Source organism: Terrapene carolina, unplaced genomic scaffold (genome assembly GCF_002925995.2).
Source record: "Terrapene carolina triunguis isolate 2854851 unplaced genomic scaffold, T_m_triunguis-2.0 Scaffold130, whole genome shotgun sequence".
Lineage (NCBI taxonomy): Eukaryota > Metazoa > Chordata > Testudines > Emydidae > Terrapene > Terrapene triunguis.
In genome coordinates this window covers 425,156-449,635 of record NW_020664481.1, presented here as the reverse complement: position 1 = coordinate 449,635, position 24,480 = coordinate 425,156, and the positions used below count along the sequence as shown (strand labels likewise).

Sequence of the window (24,480 nt, the reverse complement as noted above, 5' to 3'; positions counted from 1 at the left end):
CAGCGCCGGGCGGCCCCGGCCTCCTCCCCTCAGCGCCAAGCCCCAGCACTGCTCTGGGTTCAGCCTGACATCTGTTATAAGGCCGCATGCTGAAATTCCTTCTGTCACTTTGAAGGCCTTACCTTTACAACTGCCCTTTCCACCAGAGAATTCAGACATAAATTGTACTTTAAATTCAATATTGGCCATTAATATTTCATGATTACAAACCGTTAAGGGTAATGTCACTGGCAGGAACGTCTGGACAGTTAAAATGGATGAGTCAGAACTTACTGACGGGGAGAAGTCAGAATACTAAAGAATCTCCCCAGCTTTTGAAGTAATCCAGTCTGACAGGCCTCCCTGCTGGAGGGGAACTGCAGCATTTACTGACTTGTTCTGAAATCCTAGCTGCTGTGTATAAATATTTTCCTTCTGATTCTTGTCACCTCATGTTTGCTGTAAAAGCGGAGTTGTTCTGCAGCACCGGCGTCCTCTCCACTGGCCACCGCTAACACAACTTCATTTCCATGCCCTCAGGAAGCGCGTGCCCCTGCTTTGGTAACAATCTGTACCAGCTGAATGCATTAAAGGTGTCTAGACACACAGCGGTGCAGGGCTGGGAAGACCAGCCTGGGCCCAGCCAGTGCTCACCACAAGGCCACAGTGGTGCAGCTTTCCCAGGAACATACAGCTCACAACAGCCAGTGGAAATAAAACCTCACTGTAACCAGAGACAGGACTGAGCCAAAACCCTAGATTCAGATGTCCCGGGACCATAGGGCTGCTCCAATCTGGGTCCAGTCTTTGTGGCTCTGGACCCCTCTCATTGCAATGGCTGAAGCAGAGGTGGGGTTGGAAACAACAGAAGTGACACATGCTCGAGGATGCTCACTGAGTCCCCCTGGGCCCAGGCATCTCAGCCCCGGAGCCAGGAAGGCAGGGCAAGGACAGGATTAGTGCTAAGTGAAGTCCTGGCCCTGCGTCAGACCCATCAATGTGTCACCATGCGGCTTGGCGAGCGTGTGCACATCTTCCTTGACAAAAAACAACCCACAAAGACGTCCCTAAAGATGTTCCCTAAGCAAGACCTCGGCAAACTCCCCTGCTCAGAGTCAGACCTAGGCAGGTGCCCCTACCTGCACACACTGAGTGCACAGAGGAAAAATCCTTAGCTGAGACCTCTCTCTCATTTCAAAGGCACCCAGTGGATTGGACTGGAGCCTGGTGCTAACTGTGATGGTGGAAAGTGGAACACGACCGGGTCTGCGCCTGGCCTGGAGATGTTACCATTCTGAGACATTACACACGTGAGCAGAAGGGTTTGAAGATTGTGTTCGTGTTCTCTGTATTCCCCACTGTTCTGCTTCTTCTTGAAGCCTCTATCGTTCTCGATGCTTGTGTGGAATGTGGAGGGAACCCAAGCCCTCTCACTGGAGTCAAAAGGGTCAGATCCATTGTCTCACAGGGAACAACCTGCTTAGCTCCACATAATGAGACAAGGGCCTGCACATGCCTTACAGAGCGTGGCAGGGCACTGGGGATAATCTTGCCAGCTTCCTACCCAGCAGCAGAACACCTGTGGTTTATCAAAGCTCTTTTTGCTATTATTTATTTTCTTTTCATTCCCCATGAAGAGTTTGTTCAAAGCCTCTGCAAGGCAGGACCAAGAGTTTGTTCTTTTCTGTCTTTAACTGAAGTAAAAAAGATGAACAGAACTTTTGCTGGGAAATTATTCTGCCTGAGTCAGGGCTTTGGCTGCTCAGCAACATGCCAGCCATTTGTTCCATGTCGCTGTGTTGGGGCGGAAGTGCAGATATCTGAAAAATCCTCTCAGATAAACGAACATGAAACCTGCACGTCTGCTAATGCATTTCCTCCTCGCTCTCCCCAGCTGGATGAGGGAGGGTTCCTCAGCAACTGCAAACGAAGACTGGAAGGGCATCGCTGCCCTACGGAAAGGAAAGGCTATCACATGAGGATTGTATGTCAAGGTTCCAGAAGTAGCTTATTGAAAGAGAGGACAATAGAGTATGGCGAACAGGCAGGCTCCATCTCCTGCCACAGGCCCTTCCTGTTAGCCCCCCAGGTCACTGCTACCATCTGGCTATCAGCTCCGAATTCCCAGGCAGACGGAGTTCTCAGGCACAAGCTCCCTTTTCCACAATAGCCTTTAGGGAATCCAGTAGCTCCCTATCTCACAGCTACTTGGTTCTGCAAACCTCTGCCCTTTAGGTGTCTCTCTTTCTTTCCCTTCTTCCTCTCAATCTTTCAGTCCGCGCCCTGAGTCTGGCTCTCGCCAGTTCATTTGTATTCACACATAAGGCAGGTGCTCCCTTTCTACCTGCCATAGTGCTGAATATTTACTTCACCAACAAAAACGCCTTTCACTTAGCAGAACAGCACGTGCTGGCCCTCTTGGGAAGAAGCAGGAGAGGAACATCAAGGGGCACGTTCAGAAATCCACTCTGTCAGCTATTGGCTCTTCCCTACTTTGTCTGCAGCCCTCCCAGCCCCAGTGAGGGAGCTCAAAGATTCATCAGAAGCAGAAGCTAACGTGACTGCTTGGGCTTTTGTTTTCTCATTGTCTTTTTGAAATTTAGAAAAGCAGTTTTTATAACATCATTTTCATCCTTCTGGGAAAGTGCATAGTATGGGAAGGGCAGAACCAGGCAAACAGTAGGAAAGGGAATTAGCGGAGTGCAGGAAACATGGGCAGAAACAGGAGAAAAACCATCAGTAACAACCCCCCACAGGCCCCTTTAAAAAGATAAAAGCAAATCTAGCGGTGTGTTCAAACTTCCAAGTCCTTGAAGTTCGTCCATCATCCACCCATCCATCTACCCACAGTATCTGGCACTTCCCAAGTATTTACAAAACAGAAATTACACCGAGAATTTCTCTTGCTTCCTTCCCAGCCCACAGGAGAGAGAGCCTGACCAGTTAATGGGTTTCTTTATACATGTGAGTAAGGGGTACAGTGGTCTGTGTGTGCAGAAATTATTGAGGGAACAACAGTCACGGAGCTGAGTTTTGCATTTAGTGAAGCTCTTCTGCTGCTCTGGATCTGGAGGCAAGTGTTCTCCCTGTGAGCCCAGCCAGCCCAGCCTTGGGAAGGGCAATTCTCTGAGCTCATCGAAGCTGCCTCAGCCTCCTTGCTGCTTATTCCTGTGTTTAATGAAGTCTTTGGAATCACCAAAGCTCTCACCCAGTGGTGTCATGCAGAGAAATAACCTTGATGAAGCACAGACAGCATGGCTGCGGCATCACCACAGCTGAGAGCAGGTACCTGCTACACCACAGAGAGCGGGGCCGAGACGCAGAGCAGAGACAGCCTGCACAACTGTCTGGAGAAAAGGAAGAAGAGTGCAAGTGATGGGCCTTTCTGTCCATCTGTCGTATTTCATCTGTCAATCTGTCTGTCACTGTCATGGCCCTTTCTAGACACAATGCCCCCAAATCTATTTGTTTTTATAAAATCACTGTTTGATGTAACACAGGACAAGCTGCTTCTGCTATTGGCCCGGCGCCTGTGCAAAGCATGTGTGTATGAATGGGAGGTACATGGGTAGGAGGCGTCGATCACAAAATACCTAGCGGTGCAGGTGCAGGGGCCGGATTGAATTTTAAAGTTACTGCAGAGTCCTCACAATGTAATTTACTTCCCCGTGGGTGGCTGTGAGTGCTGCACGTGTCTGAGGAGAGAGGCAGAGGCGGCCACATACCCAAGACTCAGGCAGTGAATCCAGAAACAGGATGGCATCTGAACTGAGGAGGAAACATGTTATATAAACATGGGCTCTTGGGAGCCCCAGAGGTGTCTCATCAGGTGTGAAAGCAGCAAATGAGCAGCGTAGGGATGGCTGGTGGAGCTGCTGGGTAGATAACATGGGTTTTGATTAGTGTTCATCAAAGGTACCAACCGACCACAGTTCCCCTTCTCAACACATGAGACAGGAGGAGTATTTTTAGATTGTCTGGGGAGATGTTAGATTCCCCTTCCTGCATCTTCTCTTACATCACCTCTATTTAATGCCTGCTTCCTTGAGGCCATGCGCCAGTGAGTGAGACCCACCCCTCTCCAGAACCCTCCTCCTCACCTGCTTCCATTGCCAGGACCGTGATGTTGTGCCACCCTGCTGTCTCCCGATCCAGGACTTTGCCTGTCACAATGGCGCCTGTGTTTGCATCAATGTCAAAGATCCTCTCCAGGTCAGTGTTGCGATCGATGGCGTATCTGAGCACAAAGCAGGAGAGAGCCATGAGTGACTGGGGCGGGGCTAGCAAGACCTGTACTGACTCCCAGCCAGGTTGGGTTGGGCCCTGTGACAATCACTTCCACTGGACACTAACCTGTTCTCTGTCTGGCCCCTATCTCCAGGGACATAAGGTGGCCCCATCACTACCTGACTGGAGGCCCTAGAGTTAAAGTGAGGGTATACTGGGGAAGCTTGTACCAAGAGTGCAAACTCCTTCCTTTGGAGAAGCAGGGATCATGGACAAGGGGAAACGTCTGTTCTGATTGTAATGCATCAGCTCAGCACATTCATAGAATCGTAGAAATGTAGGACTGGGAAGGACCTCAATAGGTCACCTAGTCCAGTCCCCTGGCTATGGAGACAGGACGAAATATTATCTAGACCATCCCTGACAGGGGTTTGTCTAACCTGCTCTTAAACACCTCCAGTGACAGAGATTCCACAACCTCCCTGGGCAATTTGTTCCAGCGCTTAACCACCCTGACAGTTAGGAAGTTTTTCCTAATGTCCAACCTAAACCGCCCTTGCTGCAATATAAGCCCATTGCTTCTTTTCCTGTCCTCAGTGGATAAGGAGAACAATTTATTACCCTCCTCTTTATAACAATCTTTGAGGTACTTGAAGACAGTTATATCCCCCCTCAGTCTTCTCTGCTCCAGACTAAACAAACCCAAGTTTTTCAATCTTCTCTCATAGGTCATGTTTTCTAGACCTTTAATCATTTTTGTTGCTCTCCTCTGGACTTTCTTCAATTTGTCCACATCTTTCCTGAAGTGTGGCGCCCAGAACTGGACACAATACTCCAGTTGAGGCCTTATCAGTGCTGAGTAGAGCGGAAGAATTACTTCTCATGTCTTGCTTACAACATTCCTGCTAATACATCTCAGAATGATGTTCACTTTTTTTGCAACAGTATTACATTGTTGACTCATATTTAGTTTATGATCCACTATAACCCCCAGATCCTTTCCTGCAGTACTCCTTCCTAGGCAGTACTTTCTCATTCTGTATTTGTGCAATTGATTATTCCTTCCCAAGCGGAGTACTTTGCTTTTGTCCTTATTGAATTTCATCCTATTTATTTCAGACCATTTCTCCAGGTTGTCAAGATCATTTTGAATTCTAATTCTGTCCTCCAAAGCGTTCATGACCCCTCCCAGCTTGGTGTCGCCCACAAACTTTATAAGTGTACTCTCTATGCCATTACTCAAATCATTGATAAAGATACTGAATAGAACAGGACCCAGGACAGATCCCTGTTGGACACAACTCGATATGCCCTTCCAGAATGACTGTGAACCACTGATAACTACCCTCTGAGTATGCTTTTCCAACCAGTTGTGCACCCACCTTACAGTAGCTCCATCTAGGCTGTATTTCCCTAGTTTGTTTCTGAGGTCGTGAGACTGTAACAAAAGCCTTACTAAAGTCGAGATATATCACATCTACTGCTGCCCACCCCCACCCCCACCGCCCCATCCACAAGGCTTGTTACCCTCTCAGAGAAGGATATTAGGTTGGTTTGACATGATTTGTTCTTGACAAATCCATGTTGACTGTTACTTATCACCCTATTTTCTTCTAGGTGCTTTCAAACTGATTGATTATTTGCGCCGTTATCTTTCTGGGTACTGAAGTTAAGCTTTCTGGTCTATAATCCCCTGGGTTGTCCTTATTCCCTTGTTTATAGCTAGGTACTATAATTGCCGTTTTCCAGTCCTCTGGTACCTCTCCCCTCCTCCACGAGTTCGCAAAGATAATCGCTAATGGCTCAGAGATCTATTCAGATTCAAAGAAATAAGGGAGCCATGAGTAACTCCCAGACCAGCACAACTGCACAGGAATGGATCCCCCAGTTAGCAGCTGTCACAGCTCGGGAACCTCTCTTTGGCTGCACTCATCTAAGTCAGGGTTACTGCAGGTCAGGAGCATGGTACAGTAGCAGAGCTGCGTGGGGATGGGAGCCAAGGACAGCAATAGTGTAAATATAAGTGCAGTCATAAAAATTAAAGGTGGCAAGGTCCAATCTGATCCCAGATCATGCATCCCTGAGGTCTACAAGCAAGGACCACAACCACTGTGAATGGTGCTAATGCAAACACCTAAACAGACAAACAGCAGATTGGCCCTTGACATTCCCTGTATTTTCCTATTTTGTGCTGTCTAGTTTTAAATAACTCAAATGAAAACTCCCCTGGTTTCCTGCAGGTGTCTATCCCACAATTTCACAGGCCGCTGGCTGTTAGGAAGGGTTTTTACTGTTCAGTCTAACTTTCCCTTCTATTTCCGTCTTGTCCTGTTTCTGATACCGCCCCAATCAATCTTGCTCTGGTTCTGTAGGAAGGTGGATCGACTCCTGTGTTTCATCTCCCAACACCCTGAGCGCTCAGTTGTCCCTGTGAATCTTTTACGGGGACTTTCACAGAGCACAAGCTAGGGGAGCAATGAGATGGGGTAGGATTGGGATCCAGCCTCTTCCCAAAGGGGCTGGGGAAGGAAGAGGCTGCCGAGGCAATAGCACTGTCCTGTCAGAGGCAGGCCGTGCCTCATGCCTGCTGGGCAGCTCAGTGTAAGCGAGAGGAAAAACCCGCCAGGCAGTGTGGTTGCATCCGGGAAGGTGTGACCCTGCGGGGCTGGCGCCAGTGCCATGTACCTGATGGTTACAAAGAGCAAGAGAGACGGTATCACAGACCCAGCTGCTCCAAAGGCCAAAAGGGACCCACGACACGTCTCCTCACCAAGCAAGCCCCAGAGAACCACTCCCCAAAGCTCTCCCAGCTGGGAGCTTCCCCCACAGGCCACTTCCACAGGGCAGGAGCCAGCCCAGAGCCATGGTCAAGCCACACAGGGCTCACATGCCAGGGAGAGTCCCGCTGCAGCTGTCCAGCGTGTCAGGGAGGGACACCTCCTGCCAGCCTAGCCCCCGAGCTGGGTGCCCTCCCGCCCAGAGCCTCAGCACAATACAAAATAGGACATTCAAATAGGAATCCTTTTCATTTCCCTACCACCTTCCATCCGTGCAGCCTCACGTGCTTTAACAAACAGGGGAGTTTGGCCTCACAATCCCCCTCTACACCCCCGAGGCAATAGTGAAACAGTAGGCACGATTATCCCCATTCTACACAGGGGTTACATGTCCTGCCCCAGGTCACAAAGTCAGTCTGTTGTTGAGCTGGGGGAGAACCCAGCCCTCCACTTTAACCACAACACCACAACTGGGATCTGTGCCCCCAAGCCCCCCAGCACAGTATAATATTTCCAATAACCATACACTCACAGCAACCAAGCATGTTAGCATTAAATCACAGCACAATTGGACTGCAAGCTCTTCGGGGGCGGGGGCTGGTTCTGCCGTGCCCAGCACGGCACAGCCCCATCTGATTGAGCCTCAGAGCACAGACACAACACAAATAATAAACTACAATAACACCACCACGATAAGCATTAGAAATCCAGGAGGCCAGTGAACCATCGGCAATACAATATAATTGTATTGTGTGCAGTGTCTTTCATACGCAAGGCATCCCAAAGCGTTTTACAGAATTAAATAATCCAAGACAACAAAAAGTACAAGGGATAAATTACTGAAAGGAGGGTGGTGAATAAATTAAAGCATTCAGGCCAATAACAGAGGGAGAGATCAATTGGGAGTTAGAGACAAGGGAGGTGAGAGATGAAATGAACGGAGAGCTGATGAAATAGGAAGGCACAGGAAGGCCACGACAGATGGCAGGGGCTGCAGAGGAGAAGGAACCAGGTGACTGTGTGTGGATGAAGTGTGGGGAGAGGATTCCTAGACCATGAGCTCTTCAGGGCAGGGATCGTTTTCCTATTTGTTTGTGCCCCGCCCAACACAACCAGGCCTGATGCAGCTGGAGGCCTCAATATTAGTAACGACCTAGAGACAAGGCCCAAGAGCTCCACCAGAGAGTTTTCAGACAAGGAGGTTGGTTCCCAATGTGATCTCAAGGCCACAGATTCCTCCACTCACATACCAGCCTTGTTTAGCCACAGCTCAGCCATGGGACTAACCTCCTCAAGGGTCAGCAATGAACTTGCAGATAAGAGTGGTGCACACCTGTCAGGCGAGGGTGCTTACAGAGCACCGTCCCACACAGGGTTTTAGCTGCACGGTTTTCATTCAAACCAACACCCACCCTTGGCTAAACCGCTATCCTGGTGCACAAATAACTTGGGGGAGGGATAGCTCAGTGGTTTGAGCATTGGCCTGCTAAATCCAGGGTTGTGAGTTCAAACCTTGAGGGGGCCACTTAGGGATCTGGGGCAAAAATCAGTACTTGGTCCTGCTAGTGAAGGCAGGGGGCTGGACTTGATGACCTTTCACGGTCCCTTCCAGCTCTAGGAGATAGGATATCTCCATTATAAAAAAAAAAAAAATACCAGGGGAAACTGCGAAAAACAGGGAGGCAGACAGACAGACACACACTAGCTTGAAAATTAAAGGACAAAACTGTCCAAAATCATCACCCATATATATGCACATGCAAATATATGTTCTGCCCATACAGTTACCTCCCCCGCCCCCCTTTGCACCAGCAGAACATAGTATGTGTCAGGAGACTGTGACCCAAAGCTGGCATGTAAAATTAAAAAGGTTGTAGAGGAGGTTTTAAACTAAGGGCTGCGGGAAAACCAACACATGCAGAGGAGCACACAGTTCGGACAAAGATGTTTCTTAGGGGAGGGTCTATTCATGTGGATTCTCCATGTCCTAGTAAAAAGGAGAAGATAGAAGTTGATAAAGTACAGGTAGGAACTGAAGAGAAACAGTCAAATGAAAAAGAGTCCCATTCAGTTACATCACATGAAGGTAGACAACTAAATATTGACAAATTTGATAAGTAATTGTATACAAATGCTAGAAGTCTAGGTAATAACATGAGTGAATTCGAGTGTCTGGTATTAAATGAAGATACAACAGGAACGATGATAATCAATGGGACACGGTAATATCAGAGTACAAAATATATAGGAATGACAGAGTAGGTCATGCTGGTGCGGGTGTGGCACTATATGCAAAAGAAAGCATAGAGCCAATACAGTCAAAATCTCAAATGACTCAAACTGTCATAGAATCTCTATGGATAGAAATTCCAGGCTTGAATAATAGGAGTAGAGCAGTAGGGATACACTACCAGTCACCTGGATGGTGGTGATGATTGCAAAACGCCCGGGAAGATTAGAGAGCCTATAAAACTAGAAAACTCAATAATAATGGGGGATTTCAACTATCCCCATATAGACTGGGTACATGTCACCTCATGATAGGATCCAGAGATAAGCTTTCTAGACACAATTAATGACTGCTTCTTGGAGCAGCTAGTCCTGGAACCCACAAGGGGAGAGGCAATTCTCGAGTTAGTTGTAAGTATAGTACAGGATCTGGTCCAAGAAGTGAACATAGCTGCACTGCTCAATAAAACCATAATGCAATTAAATTTAACATCTTGGGGGTGGGGTGGGGGGAAGAGATACCAAAGAAACCCACCACAGTAGCATTCAACTTCAAGAGGGGGAACCACACAAAAATGGGGAAGCTAGTTAAACAGAAATTAAAAGGAGTAGTCACAAAAGTGAAATCCCTGAAAGCTTTAAAAACCCCCCCACCATATTAGAGGCGCAAATTAAATGTCTACCCCAATTAAAAATAATAATACAAAGACCCAAAAATGCCACCATGGCTAAACAACAGCGTAAAAGAAGCGGTTAGAGGCAAAAAGAAGCGGTTAGAGGATTTCACTTTTGTGACTACTCTTTTTAATTTCTGTTTAACTAGCTTCCTCATTTTTGTGTGGTTCCCCTTCTTGAAGTTGAATGCTACATCTACCTCCAGCTCACTTCAGGCTGTGACTGGCCAGTTCCCACAAGTGAAGCAGGATCAGGACTTGTTGCTATATGGAAGAAGAGCCCGAAGAAAAACTCAGGTGTTGCAGAAAGTGGTGTTGGGAGTTCAGTAGGGGATGGAAACTCGCTGTCTCCAACTCCAGAAAGCAATGTTATGAAGAGGCTGGAGATGTAGCAAAAGGGACGCCAGGCACGATGCTGGGCGGACTGCTTACGTCTAGAGAAAAGAAGGCTTCACTCTGCAGTCAGTGCTGAATCCAGAGCATCTGCATGGTGCTAAGTGGCCTTAGGGTGAGAGGTAGATGTAAAGTCGAGGCCCTGACCGTTAATGATCCCGCAGCATGTTTTCAATAGATGGGATGTTCACCCCAGCACTGTGGGCAATTTTCAATTGGAGTAAATGCGAGGGATGGGTGAACTGAACAGCGGGGACTTGGTGCAAACAAGAGGGGCATGCCACTGGCAAGGTAGCTTGGTCAGGTAAACTACACACAAATACACCTTGCTGGCTGCATCACCATCACACAAGAGTATAACACAGACACACGCAGCTACGCACGTACACACACACGCATCGCTAACGTGACATCTGTGCTCCTCACAGTGAGGCGCCAGAGTGGTTGGGACAGCTTGCCCCATTGGAACGTGCTGTGGGACTGTGGTTCTGGAGTGCTCAGGCTGAATCGAGGCCAGACAGCAACAGGATCTGAAGTTCTCTCTTTTCACCCCGGGGCCACGTCCATTCAGACAGCTGCCTGCCCCATGCTGTTCCTACGTGTCCAGAGCTGAGATCAGCAGGGAGAAAAGGTTCAGGCCCACACAGCTCAGCCCAGAATTTCTAATGACCAGAAACTGCCAATTATGCTGAATTGATGAGGCCTTTTTTTGTCACGTGGATCTTTGTCAACTGGGCACTGAGCTATAGCCACCAAACTCACCTGCCGTTACAAGCAGAACATGACCCCTTCCTCCCAGTGTCTGGGCACCCGCATGTGATGCTGCAGCCCAACCCCACTGAGCCGATCAGGCCCATGTTCTCCAGATTTCCTGGACTCTGGGATGTTCCTTGCTCCTCCGCCTGAAGCCTGCACAGTGTTTGATATTCGGGACTTTATGCTGTCGCAGTCTCTGGTTCTGATTGGAATGCAGCCCTTGTCATCCATTTTCCTCTCTTCTTGCTGGCATCGCCTGTTGTTTGGATGTTACAAGTGGCTGTTTCATTTAGACAGCTTCCTTGGTGCTCATCTTTCTGCATTTCTCAAGCAGGTTGTTTCATTCCTCCCCTGACCGCGATGAGGAGCACATTTGCTACCATGCCTGTTGGCTTTTGTTAATGGTGGTTTTGTTAATGGGAAGCTTTTCAAGCCCTATGAAAAGCTTTTTGTGATGTTTGTTTTTTTCTCTTCTCTCTTTTGTGCTGCGGCAGGTTGTAGTTCTCGCTGTGTTGTTGGAGTATATAAAATGCCCGTGTCCAACACATGTCTCTGGATTTGGTGAATGCCAAACAAAAATATCTCTGAGAACCTTAAATCCCAAGCAACATCTTCCCAGTGCTGATAAAGCCTGGAACGCAGGCAATCAGAACACAGGCTCTCGCTGCAGAGAGAGAAACAAAAGGCTCCCATACAAACAACCTCACGTACACAGACAGTCTATCAATGTATTACCTAATACAATGGCGCGGCTGAGAAAAATCACACTGTGCACAGGAAATACAGCAGGAGCCGAAAAGCCAACTGGAAACAGAAAATTCCCATGTAAAAATGTCCCAGCCCCTGCCTTTGTCAGACAGTGAATAAGAGCTGGAATGAAATTAAAAGCTCTTTCCCTTTAGATAAAGATTCCCTGCCATGTCCTGATGGAGTTTATGCTGCTTTTTAACCCTTCTCTCTGGCACAGCCACCTGCATTTGGACACACACAGGTTGTGGCTGTTTTTCACGGAGTGATGCAAGCCAAGCTGCCTGGGCTCCATCTCCCATTGACATGAGAGGGGATGGCAAAGCCCACTTGGTGTGCTGTGGTGACCCACCCAGATGGCTGTGGAATCTAAATATTCTCTTGGGCATCAGAATCCTGTCACTGTTGCAGGGCTTCGTGGAAGAGTGACCGCCTGTGTGGGAGTGGCACTGAACTAGCAGCTTGGAACCAGCCAGAGCCACACAAACTCACCGTGGCACAGATGCAGAGATCCAATCTCAGCCTGCTACAGAGAGTGCTATGGGACCGCTCTGCTCCTGCAGCCAGCTCTCCAGGGAGGGGGGCTACTTAGCACTAGCCCTCTGGGAAGCGGAACCTGTCTAAGTCCCAGGTCAGTGCAGGTGCTTCTGCAGAATGGCACCAGGGTGAGTTCTGAGTCACCAGCATCACCCGAAGGTGCCTTGCCTGGTGCCATCTGCTGGGAGTGAGGCAGGCATTCCATGGGGGACAGGGACCTGTTGGGTTGCTAACTCTGTCTGTCTGTTTACTTGCATCTGAAGAAGTGAGGTTCTTACCCACGAAAGCTTATGCTCCCAATACTTCTGTTAGTCTTAAAGGTGCCACAGGACCCTCTGTTACTTCTGTCTGTAGAGAGAGGGCCCTGGCAGAGTCCAGAGAGTCATCCTGGCAGAGCTGGAAGGGAAGGATTGATTAACTCTCCAAGGGAATGACGGAACTCCTCTCTCCACACAGCTCTGGCACAGCCTCCACCAGCAAACTCTGTTCGCCTGGGAAAGCCCAGACTGCAGCTCCTTCCCTTCATTCTCTCTGTCCCCCTGGCCTCTGCATGGGCAGGGAGCGCCAGTGCTTGGGTCAGGCTGCTGGCTGTCGAGGAAGTAGCATTTGGATGGATGTCAGCAGGTGTTGGGGTCTGAAGTCATCCTGAAGCCTGACTTCAAATGTAGCATGAAACAGCAGAGTTTGCTGGGCTCCATCTTGTATCAAACCATCTGAGGGAATCTCCTGGGCTTGGGGAATGGGCTTGTTCCAGAGTGAAGTGGGCATGTTGAGGGGCATGAATGACCTTCTTTGTGATGGCTCATGGAAAGGAGGGCAGCGAGTACCCAGGCTGCCTCCATGTTGTGTCTGACTTGGACAATGTTCCATGTAGCAGATGGCGTCTCCCAGGAGGCTGGAGGAAACCTCACAGCCCAGGCACAAAGCCTGCTGCATGCACGTTGTCTTTATGGAACTGTGCTAGATATCCGTGCGTGCCGCTGCTCATTCCCATTGTCATCGGAGGCATGAGCTGCCATGAGGAAGTGCCTCAGGAGTTATTCGGCCAGCCTGATGGAGTTGGGAAGTGATAGGGCTCCACTCTGGGACTCTTTCCCCTCTTGTGCCTTTAATGCATGAGGTTCTTTGCAAGGGTGACACACAGACGGAGGGTCACATGGGTTTTGGCAGAGAACAGGAAGCCATGGAGATGGCCAGCCCTGTTAGAGGCTATGAACTGGCCAACAGGGGAAAGAAAGGGCCCTCCCCTCTGTGCTCCCAGTCTCTCCCAGCAGCATGGGGCAGAGTTGGGGTCCTGTCAGCTTTTCACAGGTAGGTGTACGTGCAGGGTCTCACATCAGCTGCCCTGCGCTGCCCCAAAATGGGGGAATAGAATCCACTCACCCGTGTAACCAAACCTGCCAAGTTCATGAGCCAAACCCCATAACCAGCCCAGAGAATGTCCAGGCACAGCGGCTCTTCAGCTCTTGGCACGAGCAATGGGCTGTAGCAGCGGAGTCTAGGGGCGAGCACCTTCAGCGGGTGGAAGGGACCACCTAGGGCTGAGGGCACCCGTGCCAGACACACTCCGGCGCTTCCTTTCCTGTTCTGGGAGCTGGTACCAGTGGGAACTGGAAATGCTGATGAGACCAATCTCAGCTCAGCTGTCTCCCGGGCTCCTTGGGATTCCTCACCTCAAAGGCAGAGTGTTTGTGCCCCTCCATTGCAAGGTGAGACTGCAGCTCCTCTGCCTTGTACCTGGCCCCAGGCAGGCCCAGCACACAACGCAGAGTCGGGGGAGGGGAGCCCCATGGAAACACAGCTAGGGAAGAGGCTGCCTCTTTCCTCCTCCTTTCTAGTAGCAAAGGGTCAGACAAGTAAAGGGGACCCACCAAACTGCTGTGCCAGCAGAGAGGACTCAGCACAGACTCCAATGGGCCTGGGATCGAACCCTGGAGTGCTGGCAGGACCAGTTGCTCTCCTCTGTGTCCCAGAGGAAGATCAGATGCTGTGAGTCTAGCTGGGAGCTGTCCTGCCAACAAGTGCGGAGCACCAGGAGGGTTAATATGTTTGTGCAGCACTTGGAAGCCATGAAGAACTAAGTAAGTGCTGAGGATTGTTACATTACTCGGGTGGCCAGAGGATGGGAGAGCAACAGAGGTCTGACAAAAAGTCTCTTCTTCCTCATCTTGGTGCAGTCGCTCGGGCAGGGGATGGAGTGGTGAGGGGGCCTCTCGTTCACACCTGATTACATGCAGCTGCTGCAAGGCAGAGCTCGGGGCAGGGGGAGGGGTGTGGTGGAATGGGAAGCGGGAGCTCAGCTCGCCCTCACAGAGCCACTAATGGAGGCTCACGGGAAGGGGACATGCCATCTATTATGCTGCTAGGCACTGAAAAACCACAACCAGTGGACAGCCAGGTATGCAGGCAGGCAGAGTGCCCCAAGGGAGCATGACAGGACTCTGAGGAGCTGTCTGCCTAGGGGGTGCTGGAAGGAGAATTCATAACTGAATGCATCAGGCATAACAAAAGAAAACACATTCCGATTCGTGGGGCTGAGGCCAGGGGATTTGGGTACCTCGGAGTCCTACTGGCCAAGCCCTCGAGGCTGGACATGTGAGATGTGGCTCTGTCTGGAGTGTGTTGTGCTGCTGTAACACCAGAGACACTTCTCCTGCTTCTCTCTGCTCCAAGCACCCCTTCCCAAACATCGCCATCTCTCTCAACGGTCAGAAAGGCTCCTTCCTCTGCAGTCACTTGTTCTTTCTGCAAATAATGCATCACTCCCACCCACCCCCCAGGGAAGCAGCAGAAGAAGCAAGCGAGAAAGAGCAATTCCATCCCCAAGGCCCATTTCCTACCATTAAAGACCAGGAAATAAAATCTACATTCTGCAGCACTGCTAGCAAAGCCCCAGTAAGGCAGCGGATGTGCGCACGCTGTATGTGAGGAGAGAACGTGCACAGTATGTGTGTCTACACTGCAATCAGAGGTGTGACTGCAGCTCGGTTCAGCACATCCATGCTAATGTCAATCTAGCTAGTATGGCTACATAGCAGTGGAGACATGCATGGCCCCTGGTACAGGCCAGCAATGTAAATATGTCCCCAGCGTTCTGGCTTGGCTTGTACAGCCTACCCAGGGGTCAACACTGCCCCACCTTCACTGCTCTTTTTAGCCATGCTAGTTCAATTAAAGCTAGCGTGGGGGTGCCTGCACGAGCTGCAGTCACACCTCTGACCGCAGCATAGACACACCCCTGGGCCTACAGCATATCTGAGCTAAGTCTGAGTGTGCCCGGCACAGCGTATACATGTCTGAGGCACAGCACGTACTTCGTGCACACACAGAGTCTATGCAGAGCGTGTTTGTGCAGGTATGTGCAGCTGTGTGCGTGTACTCTGGGAGTCTGGGTCATGTACCTTCTGTGGCTGATCCCAAAAACTCACCCCAGCAGGGCTCTCTCCCCGGCTGCCTTCCTAGCACAACGCTCTGGGCTGACTGACAGGAACTGGGCGGGCGGTGAGGGGACTGTGGCTGTACATGTTAAGTCAGCTTAACTTCTGTACCCGGAAAGATAATGGAGCAAATAATTAAGCTATCAATTTGCAAACATCTAGAAGATAACAAGGTGATAAGTAACAGTCAGCATGGATTTGTCAAGAACAAATCGTGTCAAACCAATCTGATAGCTTTCTTTGACAGGGTAACCAGCCTTGTGGATGGGGGGAAGTGGTAGATGTGGTAATCTTGACTTTAATAAGGCTTTTGATACTGTCTTGCATGACCTGCTCATAAATAAACTAGGGAAATCAAATGCAACCTAGATGGAGCAGTCTAGTATAAGCTGGGTGCAAAACTAGTTGGAAAACTGTTCCCAGAGAGTAGTTATCAGTGGTTCATAGTCATTCTGGAAGTGCATAACGAGTGGGGTCCCGCAGGGATCAGTTCTGGTCCGATTCTGTTCAATATCTTCATCAATGATTTCGATAATAGCGTACAGAGTACAAGTTTGTGGATGATACCAAGCTGGGAGGGGTTGAAGTGCTTTGGAGGATAGGATTTAAATTCAAAATGATCTGGACAAACTGGAGAAATGGTCTGAAGTAAATAGGATGAAATTTAATAAGGACAAATGCAAAGTACTCCAATTAGGAAGGAACAATCAGTTGCACACATACAAAATGGGAAATAACTGCCTAGGAAGAAGTATTGCGGAAAGGGATCTGGGGGTCAGAGTGGATCACAAGCTAAATATGAGTCAAAGTGTAACTCTGTTGCAAAAAAAGCGAACTTCATTCTGGGATGTATTAGCAGGAGTGTTGTAAGCAAGATACGAGAAGTAATTCTTCTGCTCTACTCTGCTCTGATTAGGCCTTAACTGGAGTATTGTCTGCTGTTCTGGACGCCACATTTCAGGAAGGATGTGGACAAATTGGAGAGAGTCCAGAAAAGAGCAACAAAAAATGATTAACGGTCTAGAAAACATGACCTATGAGGGAAGATTGAAAAAATTGGGTTTATTTAGTCTGGAAAAGAGAGGACCGAGAGGGGACATGATAGCAGTTTTCAAATATGTAAACGGTGGTTACAAGGAGGCGGAAGAAAAATTGTTTTTCTTAACCTCTGAGGATAGGACAAGAAGCAATGGGCTAAAATTGCAGCAAGGGAGGTTTAGGTTGGACATTAGGGAAAAACTTCTTAACTGTCAGGGTGGTTAAATACTGGAATAAATTGCTTAGGGAGGTTGTGGAATCTCCATCATTGGAGACCTTTAAGAGCAGGTTAGACAAACACCTATCAGGGATGGTCTACATAATTAGTCCTGCCACGAGTGCAGGGGACTGGACTAGATGGCCTCTCGAGGTCCCTTCCAGTTCTATGATTCTATGTTTCAAGTTTCCTGTGGGGATTCCTACATGGTTCTATGTTAATTCGAAGGTCCAGTGCGAGGCTTTGGGACGTTCCCTCCCCACCAAACAGCCAGGCACGGTGCATTCCCCAGTGCCTTGCTGTGGCCCTGAGCAGGCCTGTTAGAACATTATCTCTCTGTGTCATTTGCTGATTATATTCACAGGCTGTCATCAGCTGTTTCCCCTTCCATACTGTGCGCTCCTCTCTGGAGTCCCGGCTTCTACTCTCTGCCCTGTTCTGTCATCAGGAACAGCTCCAGGATAAAGCTCTTGAATCCAAGGCCACAATGCGCTGGCTCCAGGCTACTCCTGGTCAGTATGCAGGTCTCCTTTCCAGCACACGGCAATGCTCCATTTCCAGCGAGCAGCTGTGTACAGAGACCCGCAGCACAGAGATTCCAGGCACCACAACACCCAGCCTTCCAAGGGAATTTTCCACAAGTCCAGGATGTTTTCTGTACATCAGCTTTTCATTGCCACCGCTCACCACTCAGGCCACTTGGCAGAGCCATAAGACTGCTTTTGTGCCGTAGGTAACGAGAGTTTAACTCTCAATTTCCTTAGCCACAAATGAATGGAAACGTCCTGTGCAGATCAGCTGCTGCCCAGAGTGTGCCCCTGCCCAAACATCAACTCCATTGGTCTTTGATCCCTCCCGTGAACCCAGTCCCTGCCTCTGGCTCCAACTGCACGCCCCACAGCACACGCCACACTGTACATCTGTCAGTCTTCTTCACTGCCTGTCATCTCTCGTCACTCACTAGCCTGTTCTCTGAGGCTGCCCTGCTGTCATTCACATGTATGTATGAGCATTGCCCATTCCCCTTTTCTGGCATTCCTTTGCCATTGAAACTCCCATCATTTGCCAATGACATATCTGTCACTCACCTGGCTTGTGCCTTCACCTATCTGCTACTTGCACACTGGTTCTGTCACTCACCTGCCAGACGCCTGCCCTGTGTCACCCATTCGCCTGTGTCCCCTCTCACCCGGTGCTGTCACCCTCTGCTGCATGCCTCTCTCCTGTCACTCAGCCTCCCACCCAAATCCCTTCTCAGGCACCCGCCGGGCCCTGTGTCGCTCGCAGGCCCATCACCTGGCAGAAGAGAACGTGAAGCTAGGAAGGTTGGTTTTACCGGACAGGGTTGTTTGCAGCATCGGGGTCCAGGGCGGTGACCACTCCCACCACAGAGCCAACGTAGGCATCCTCCTGGACTTCCATCAGGTCGGAGGGGGGCCGGAACTCCGGGGGCTCATCCACGTCCAACACAGAGACCCGCACAATGGTTTGGTCTCGGAACGTGCCCAGATCCACAAACCTTGGGTCCACAAACTTGTTCAGGGCCTCCACCACCACAGTGTGAACCATCTTGGCCTCGTAGTCAAGGGGCTGAGACAACAGGACAGGGTTAGCGATTCACCATCTGACGGTTCCTTCCCACCTCTGGTGCATTCACTACTGCTCCTTTGGGTTAGACCCCACCAGGGCTCCTGGGAGAGGCCAGGACTGGAGAAGCCCAGAGCCTCAGCTCTTGACATGCCCCCTCCGTCTCCTGCTGGGCAGGGCATGCGTACCTGGGAGCTCTCCTACCATGCCCCCTACAACGTCTCCTGCTGGGCAGGGTGTGTGTAGCTAGGAACTCTCCTGCCCGCTCCCTACAGGGCTACTGCTGGGCAGGGCGTGTGTAGCTGGGAGCTCTCCTGCCCGCTCCCTACAGGGCTCCTGCTGGGCAGGGCATGCGTACCTGGGAGCTCTCCTACCATGCCCCCTACAACGTCTCCTGCTGGGCAGGGTGTGTGTAGCTGGGAGCTCTCCTGCCCGCTCCCTACAGGGCTCCTGCTGGGAAGAACGTTTCCTGCCCTCCCCCACTCTACATTCAGCTAAGGCCTGATGTGGGAACTCAGACTGCACTGAGAGGCAGTGCGCACCATGGGGGCGAGTGACTGATTTCCAATGGTGTAGTGATCATTAATCACCTTGTGATTATTTTTACAGCAGAGGTGACTGGAATGCAATGGCCTTGGTGAGCACTCATTCTTTCCTGCCTGCACCCAGTGTTTTTGCCACAAAAAGCAGACACGCTCAGCGTGCGGTTGGTCAGGCTCAGGCATTCCGTGGGCATATTGCTCTCTAATAGGTGCTATCAATAACGGGGATTAGCGTTAGCCCCCACCGCTGAACACCTCGCTTCCGCGCATGGCAGCATTCACCCCTTCGTCACGGATTTGTCTGAAAGTCTCTCTCTGTAAATTCTGCGCTCACAACTGTCTGTGTCTCTTAGCGTCTGTGGGCAGCAACTTCCTCAGCTGGTGCCCTGCCTCCCTTGCCTTTCTTCGGCCCTTTCTTTCCAGTCTTTGCTTCTCCCTTTCTCTCTCCTGACACTTCTCCAGTTCCCTGCTAGCTGGGGGGAGGGTCTGAGGCTTCCAACTTCTCTAAGATGCTGTTAAACCAGCTCTCGCAGGAGCGATTCCCCAGCCTCTGAAACACACCAGCACCAGAAGGTATCATCAAAAGGGAAGGGCTCTGTCCTGCTCTGAGAGTCCTGCCCTGCCCTCCCCCACCTACCGCCTCTGCCTCCACTTCACACCTCCTCCTGGTGCCGTTCCTCTGGGTTTACCTTCTGCACGGTGATGATCGCCTCCTGGGTGTTGCTGTCTGTGGTGACTTTAAACATCTGCACTCCCTCCTCATCTTTGATCTGGTACGTCATGTCTGTGTTCTCCCCCACATCTGAGTCCTCCGCCTTCACTCTCCCGATCGCAGTGCCCACAAGGGCAGTCTCCACAACGCTGAATTGGTACATTTCTGCCAAGGGGGAGGAGAGGGGCTTGGCGTCACAGTGTGGCCTTTGCTGACCCTGATCCCCGGGTTCCCTTCAGGCAGTGCACAGACACTCCCTGGGGGCACCTCCACTAGGTGAGTGCGTCAGCCTCCAGGCAGAATGCCAGCAACCCAACTGGGTACACCTGGCTGGTCCCTGGTCCGGTGCGGCTCAGCTCCCACACACACAGATTGCAGAGTTTTGTCCTGTCTAGTGTGCAATGTCCCATTTATCCTTGGCAGCCACACTAGAGTCTGGGCTTTGTGAGGCCAGGCTGGAACCCCAGAGGATGCCCCATTTCCTAAACCTCTGTGCAAGGCGTGTTAGCTTTTCATGCGGGACGGGAAAGCAAATAACCCCATTCTGGATGAAGGAAGCTGGTGTGAGGCATTAGGGAGCATCCCAGTCTCTAGAAGTCTGGCAACCCCACCAGCCTGTCTCAGAACCAGCTGCACGGATGTCGGCCAGTCCAGGGCCAGTGCCGAGGTCTCTGTGGGCACAGCATTAGCACAGCCCCATTTCCCACTGCTAACATTTGGAATACAAATGTGCTCAGAGGGCTGAACTCCCTCCAGCTGCAGCTCAGAACCTTTGCAGCTCTGCCCCAGACTGCCAGCCAAGCGCTGCACAGCTGGTGTGCGAGGCAGAGACCAAGCCAGCAGCTCGTCAGGGACAGGATTTCTGTCCCTGTGGTGGGACTCAACTGCAGGTCACAGAGTTTGGCAATGGCTTGGGAGCTAGAGATCAGCTCACTCACACCCCACATGCACGCGGTGTGCAGGCAGGGGCTAGTGGACTGCCAGGTGGCAAGGGCCTGGGGCTCATTCAAGCCAGCGTCTGAGGTCTGAATTGGCACCTAACATTTGTGCGAGATGGCGGGAAGAGACGGGCTGACCTGCCAATGGAGTTTGGGGGGTACTCTCCCTCTTCCAGTGCTACAGGCCCAGGGAGGGAGACAGAGACAGACAGCTAAGCCTACTCCTCACACCTACAGTCCTGCAGCCCCACTGACTCCCCCAGGGTTTGCTGGCTGTCCCTGGGACACCCCTCCTGCTGCGGTTAATGAGCAGGGCTGGGATCTGCAGAGTGCTTGGAGTAATAAACCCACTACACAACGACCGCAGGCTGGGGCAGGAGCAGCCAGGACTCCTGCACAGATCACCGGTCAGATCCTCCTCTGCCACCACCACTGCCCTGTGGAATAAGAGAAACCTGCACAGACCTGACTATGCCCTGGCCCGCAGCCTATACTCCTGTACACCCAGAGCCACCAGCGTCAGAGAGTGTCTCTGCACTGCCAGCCAGTCCAAGGTGGGCAGGTTGAAGGGCCAATGGGGAGAGATGACACTGACTCCAGAAGAATTCTAATAAACAAATGGGTCTGCATTAAAACTCAGCATTGATTGGCTCCCCCACTCCACGTCACTTGCCCTCTTAGACTGCAAGCTCTCGGGACAGGATCCAGATCTCTGGGTCTGTGAAACACCTAGCACAAGGGGGCTATGTCCCTGACTGGGTCTCTGGCTGCTACCCCAAAGCAAAGTCAGCAACAACAATCCTGCACAGCAGTGGCTGGCTCAGCACCAGGCTGCCTGCAAGACCCCCAGGACGGGGAACAGCGACTCTTACTCTGGGGGAATCGTGGAGGGTTGTCGTTGACATCTGTGATCACAATTGTGACCGTGGTGGATCCAGACAGGCCACCCAGCTGCCCTGCCATGTCCGTGGCTCGGATCACCACTTCATACCGGTCCTGAGTTTCTCTGTCCAGATTGGCCACTGCCGTCCGGATCACACCTAGAGAAGGCCAAAGGGAAAGCAGTGAGTGTGAATGCCGGGGCGGCCCATCAGCCCACGGAGCACCCTTCTCACTGCCACCCTCCCCTGGGGGCAGGTCATGGAATCCTGTAGGCCGGGCTCCAGGCCAGAGCATGGTCACAAGGCAGGAGCCCTTCACCTTCACTTGCCAGCAGGACTCTGCCTCCTCATGCTTATGGACTCGGAAAAGGCTGTAACAGCAGGGTCAGTTGAGGGAGCAGCATTAGCAGAGCAACGATTTAGACTGGGCCCGGAAGAGCTGGGGGGCATGGGCATCGCCCTGCAGCAGTCTGTCAACTGCGCAAGCAAACAGCCCCAACCACCCGGGGCAGCAGTGGGAGGGCCGGGACAGAGCCGGGTCATTTAGTAGGAAACAAGATGTCTCATGTGCCTGCTGCAGGGGCAAACTTGGGCAGGGGCTTAGCCACACCAGCTGGGTTTGTCGTTGTTTGTTTCACCAGGAGAAGCTAAGTACCAGCTGTTTTATTATAAACACACAAAAATAAAGATGTTTAATACAAAACAGTGAAAGGCCCCAAGAACAGGCCCAGAACCCAGCTAAACAAACAGCCCCAGACATGCACGGAAAGGGGTGTGTGAATGATGGTGCTCAACCAAGCACAGATCTGTCCCGGGCCCAGGACAGCATTACCACAAATCCACCTGTTGTCTCTCATACTTGGAGTGTAAACTGTATGGGGCAGAGCCCAGCTTTGTGTTTTGTGCTTGTCCAGTGCCTCGCGCCATGGGGTTCCTAGGCACTACCACAGAACAAATACCTAATACTGCCAGGGATGTGGCAAGCCCAGAGTAGTTGCCAAGGGCACTCTGAGACCATCAGGAGTAACTCCCATGAAGTCAGTGCCAGCCTGAACCTGGTTTGAAGGAGAGGAGAATCAAGCCTAGAGGCCTGTGTCAGCACGACAGACCTACGTTGCTCGGGGTGTGAAAATCTACAACCCTGAGAGATGCAGTTACATCGACATAGCCCTCCCCCCCCAGTGTAGACAGCACCATGTCGGCAGACATAGCTACCACCTCTCGGGGAGGTGGATTAACTACGCCACCGGGGGAAGCTCTCCCACTGGCGCAGGAATGTCCTCACTTCAGCACTACAGCGGGGCAGCTGCAGTGTTTTAAGTGTAGACCTGCCCTTACTCAGGATCCTGCAGTGAGAGACATGCAGGGGGTCAGGCTATTTAGCCCTGTCCTTCCCCTTTCTGGCCCTGACCTGCTCACACAGTCTGCTCCTTAACAGGCACCAGGTTCCAGCCCCTCACATGCCCTTGTTCACCTCTCCTCAAAGGCCAGGCTTGAGATGGGGGCAGCCCAGGGGAGCAAAGAAGCAGAGTCCTGGGGAGCCAGAAACATCCCAGGACACTACTCAGAACCGCACGTTGAAGGAAGCCAGGAGGAGCCACTGAACAGCGAGGAGCAGACATTTTTCTCTCTCCATCTGATGACATTTGCAGGCGCTGAAGGAGCTGGCGATGCTGTTCTGGAGACATTTAACTCGCCTCGCTTTCTGAAACTAGCAATTATTCCAGTGATTATCATTGTTAGGATTTATTATGAAGACATCACCATTGTCTCCAATCCCTGCAGCTCCCTCACTCTCACGGACAGGCACAATTTCACCCACCGCCCCCCGGACTCTGTTATTTCAGTTCTGTAATTACCCTGGACATTCCAAGCAGCGCTTTCGCTGCCTTCGATCTGATGAATCAAAGGGAGGATCCGTTTTGCCTACCTTACCTCAAGCACGTTCCCACGCACTCCCATCAATCCAGCACCTGCTTTCCTGTGCACTAAAAAGTGACTCACGGACCGCTCTGTAAGCTCCTTCCCTTCCCTTCCCTTCCCTGGGGTTCATGCCTCCTGGCAGCTGCACAAGGGGTGGGGTGGAGGACAGGGAGCTGAGGGCAGTTCCAGCCTTTATACCAGAAAGACCTTTCTACAGAGGACTGGGAATAGCTCCAGCTGAACTGGATGTGGCACCCCCTCAGTCCTCTCCATCGCAGATAAATTCAGATTTCTGCCACCGTTACACCCGAGGGGCTCAGTCTCTCCCCATGTCAGCCCCATGGCTGCAGACTCCCTTTCTCGCTTTGTCTCTGTTTGGAAAGAATTGTTTCCCCGTGAGAGCCGCTGCCAATGCAGTCTGTCTGAGCTGCTGCCATTCCCACTGCCAGAGCGCGTGGATGCAGGAGGATGGAGACCTTTAGGGGATGCTCTTCCCCACATCCCATCATGCCCCTCAGAGAGATTTGGGGTTTGCATTTTTAAAGCGCACTGGAAGAAACAAGGCCCTAGTGGGAGAGACCCCTCTCGGGTGAGCCCTTGGCCCCATGGCAGGCTAATCCTGGGAGCTGAGGGGCCGGCAGGCTGGTTGGCAGCATTTACAGTCAGACCAAGTCATCTGGCTCTGAATATTAAACTGTTATTTCTGGGGAAGCACCATCGCATTCACATTTCAGCAATTCTGTTAATTAAAGGGGGATGAAGTGTTTTATAATGAAAACGATTCTTGTCAGCACAATAGCGCTGAATTGGGATGAGACAGAAAAGCTCCTGCATTCAGCGTAGTTGTAATGGTTTAACCGAGCCACTTAATGATACATGCCACGAC

At 51.1% G+C, this 24,480-nt stretch overlaps 1 protein-coding gene across 1 annotated transcript in view; it reads right to left on the bottom strand.

Annotated features, from left to right (window-relative positions):
* Nucleotides 1-24,480, bottom strand: part of CDH22 (cadherin 22) — a 94,940-nt gene that overhangs the window by 34,315 nt on the left and 36,145 nt on the right. Inside the window, exons 4-7 of the mRNA XM_026652774.2 lie at nucleotides 21,663-21,830; nucleotides 19,830-20,017; nucleotides 18,348-18,601; nucleotides 4,080-4,216 (exon numbers count right to left, since the gene is read on the bottom strand). Of these exons, the coding sequence (XP_026508559.1) occupies nucleotides 4,080-4,216; nucleotides 18,348-18,601; nucleotides 19,830-20,017; nucleotides 21,663-21,830 (747 nt within the window). The remainder of the gene's footprint in view (nucleotides 1-4,079; nucleotides 4,217-18,347; nucleotides 18,602-19,829; nucleotides 20,018-21,662; nucleotides 21,831-24,480) is intronic.